Source organism: Argentina silus (assembly GCF_951799395.1).
Source record: "Argentina silus genome assembly, contig: scaffold_253, whole genome shotgun sequence".
Classification (NCBI taxonomy): domain Eukaryota; kingdom Metazoa; phylum Chordata; class Actinopteri; order Argentiniformes; family Argentinidae; genus Argentina; species Argentina silus.
Genome location: NW_028152870.1, coordinates 43,114 through 45,012, shown reverse-complemented (window position 1 = coordinate 45,012; position 1,899 = coordinate 43,114). Strand labels below are relative to the sequence as shown.

At 54.1% G+C, this 1,899-nt stretch overlaps 1 protein-coding gene across 1 annotated transcript in view; it reads left to right on the top strand.

The window, feature by feature from the left end:
* Nucleotides 1-598: 598 nt before the first annotated feature.
* The window catches only part of LOC310824565 (E3 ubiquitin-protein ligase Jade-2-like), a gene marked incomplete at its 3' end in the record, with an annotated part of 19,962 nt that continues 18,661 nt past the window's right edge, over nucleotides 599-1,899 (top strand). Inside the window, exon 1 of the mRNA XM_083697832.1 lies at nucleotides 599-662. Within this exon, the coding sequence (XP_083553958.1) occupies nucleotides 641-662 (22 nt within the window). The 5' untranslated portion in view covers nucleotides 599-640. The remainder of the gene's footprint in view (nucleotides 663-1,899) is intronic.

Sequence of the window (1,899 nt, the reverse complement as noted above, 5' to 3'; positions counted from 1 at the left end):
TTTCCCTCATTCTCTCCATCTCTCATTGCCACCATCTCTCCATCTCTGTACCCGTGTTTGACCCCTGGAGGGGCGTGTCAGGGCTGTGACCCCTGGAGGGGCGTGTCAGGGCTGTGACCCCTGAGGAGCGTGTCAGGGCTGTGACCCTGGAGGGGCGTGTCAGGGCTGTGACCCCTGGAGGGGCGTGTCAGGGCTGTGACCCCTGGAGGAGCGTGTCAGGGCTGTGACCCCTGGAGGGGCGTGTCAGGGCTTGTGACCCCTGGAGGGGCGTGTCAGGGGGCTGTGACCCCTGGAGGGGCGTGTCAGGGCTGTGACCCCTGGAGGGGCGTGTCAGGCTGTGTCGCCTCATGGCAGAATGTTGTTAGCTGGCACTGCTGACAGGGACCAGTATATGATGAAGTCTAACTCTGTTGTCTTTTCTCTCTCTCTCTCTCTCTCTCTCTCTCTCCCTCTCTCTCTCTCTCTCTCTCTCTCTCTCTCTCTCCTCTCCCTCTCCCTCACCCTCTCTCTCTCTCTCTCTCTCTCCCTCTCTCTCTCTCTCTCTCTCTCTCACTCTCTCTCTCTCTCTCTCTCTCTCTCTCTCTTTCCCCCCAACAGATGGAGAGTGAGAAGAAGAGGAGAAAATACTCCACCAGCAGCAATGACCTCGGACACCACTGACAGTGAGTTACAGCCGCCTCGCTTAGACATGATGAGAGGGAGGGAGAGAGAGGGGGAGAGAGAGGGAGAGGAGAGGGGGGAGAGAGAGGGAGAGGGAGAGGGATGGAGAGAGAGGGAGGGAGAGGGATGGAGAGAGAGAGTGAGATGGAGAGAGAGGGAGAGGGAGGGGGAGAGAGGGGGAGAGGGAGGGGGAGAGAGAGAGCTTGTCGCCATTGGAGACTAATTAGTTTGGAGTGAGTCATGAGCTCTATTCGGACTAAACAGAGAGATGACGACACACAGATCACATGGTGCTCCCCAACGCAGAGCAGAGCGGCCAGACACTGAACAAACAGGCAGAACAAACACAAACACACAGCTTTCACCAGCCTGCAAACTGCAGCAGTCAGTCAGTCTGCCAGCCACTTAAGTAAGTCAGCCAGCCACTTAAGTAAGTCAGCCAGCCAGTCAGTAAGTCAGCCAGCCAGTCAGTCAGGCAGCAAGCCAGTAACCCAGCCAGCCAGTCAGTCATTAAACCAGCCAGCCAGTCAGTCATTAAACCAGCCTGCCAGTCAGTTATCCAGCCAGTCAGTCAATCAGTCAGTCATTAAACCAGTGAGTCAGTCATTAAAACAGTCAGCCAGTCGGCCATTAAACCAGCCAGCCAGTCGGTCAGTCAGTCAGTCATTACACCAGTCAGCCAGTCAATCAGCCAGTCAGTCAGTCAGTCATCCAGTCAGTCAGTCATGCTGAAAGCATTTAATGGGTGTAAGCAATTAGAGGTCAAGATGGAGCTATTATCATCTGGTTTATACCCATCCATCTAGTTTATACCCATCCACCTAGTTTATACCCATCCACCTAGATTATACCCATCCACCTAGTTTATACCCATCCACCTAGATTATACCTATCCATCTAGTTTATACCCATCCATCTACTGTAGAGGTCGTGGCCTGTAGGGACCGTAGAGGTCGTGGCCTGTAGGGACTGTAGAGGTCTTGGCCTGTAGGGACCGTAGAGGTCGTGGCCTGGCCTCCGTCCTCCTCTCTCACAGGCGTGTGCTGTCCTCTGGTGTCACGCCTCGTCTTTGAAGTGGCCCGGGACCAGATCAAAGACACAGGGTCCAGATGTTTCACCCTGCGTTGCAGCAAAGACCGTATACATCTGACAAGACACTCATGTGGGCTTATTTTCAATGGGAATCGTTGTCTGCCAACATGGAAGGCTAGGCTGATGAATATTGATTGCATTTGTCAG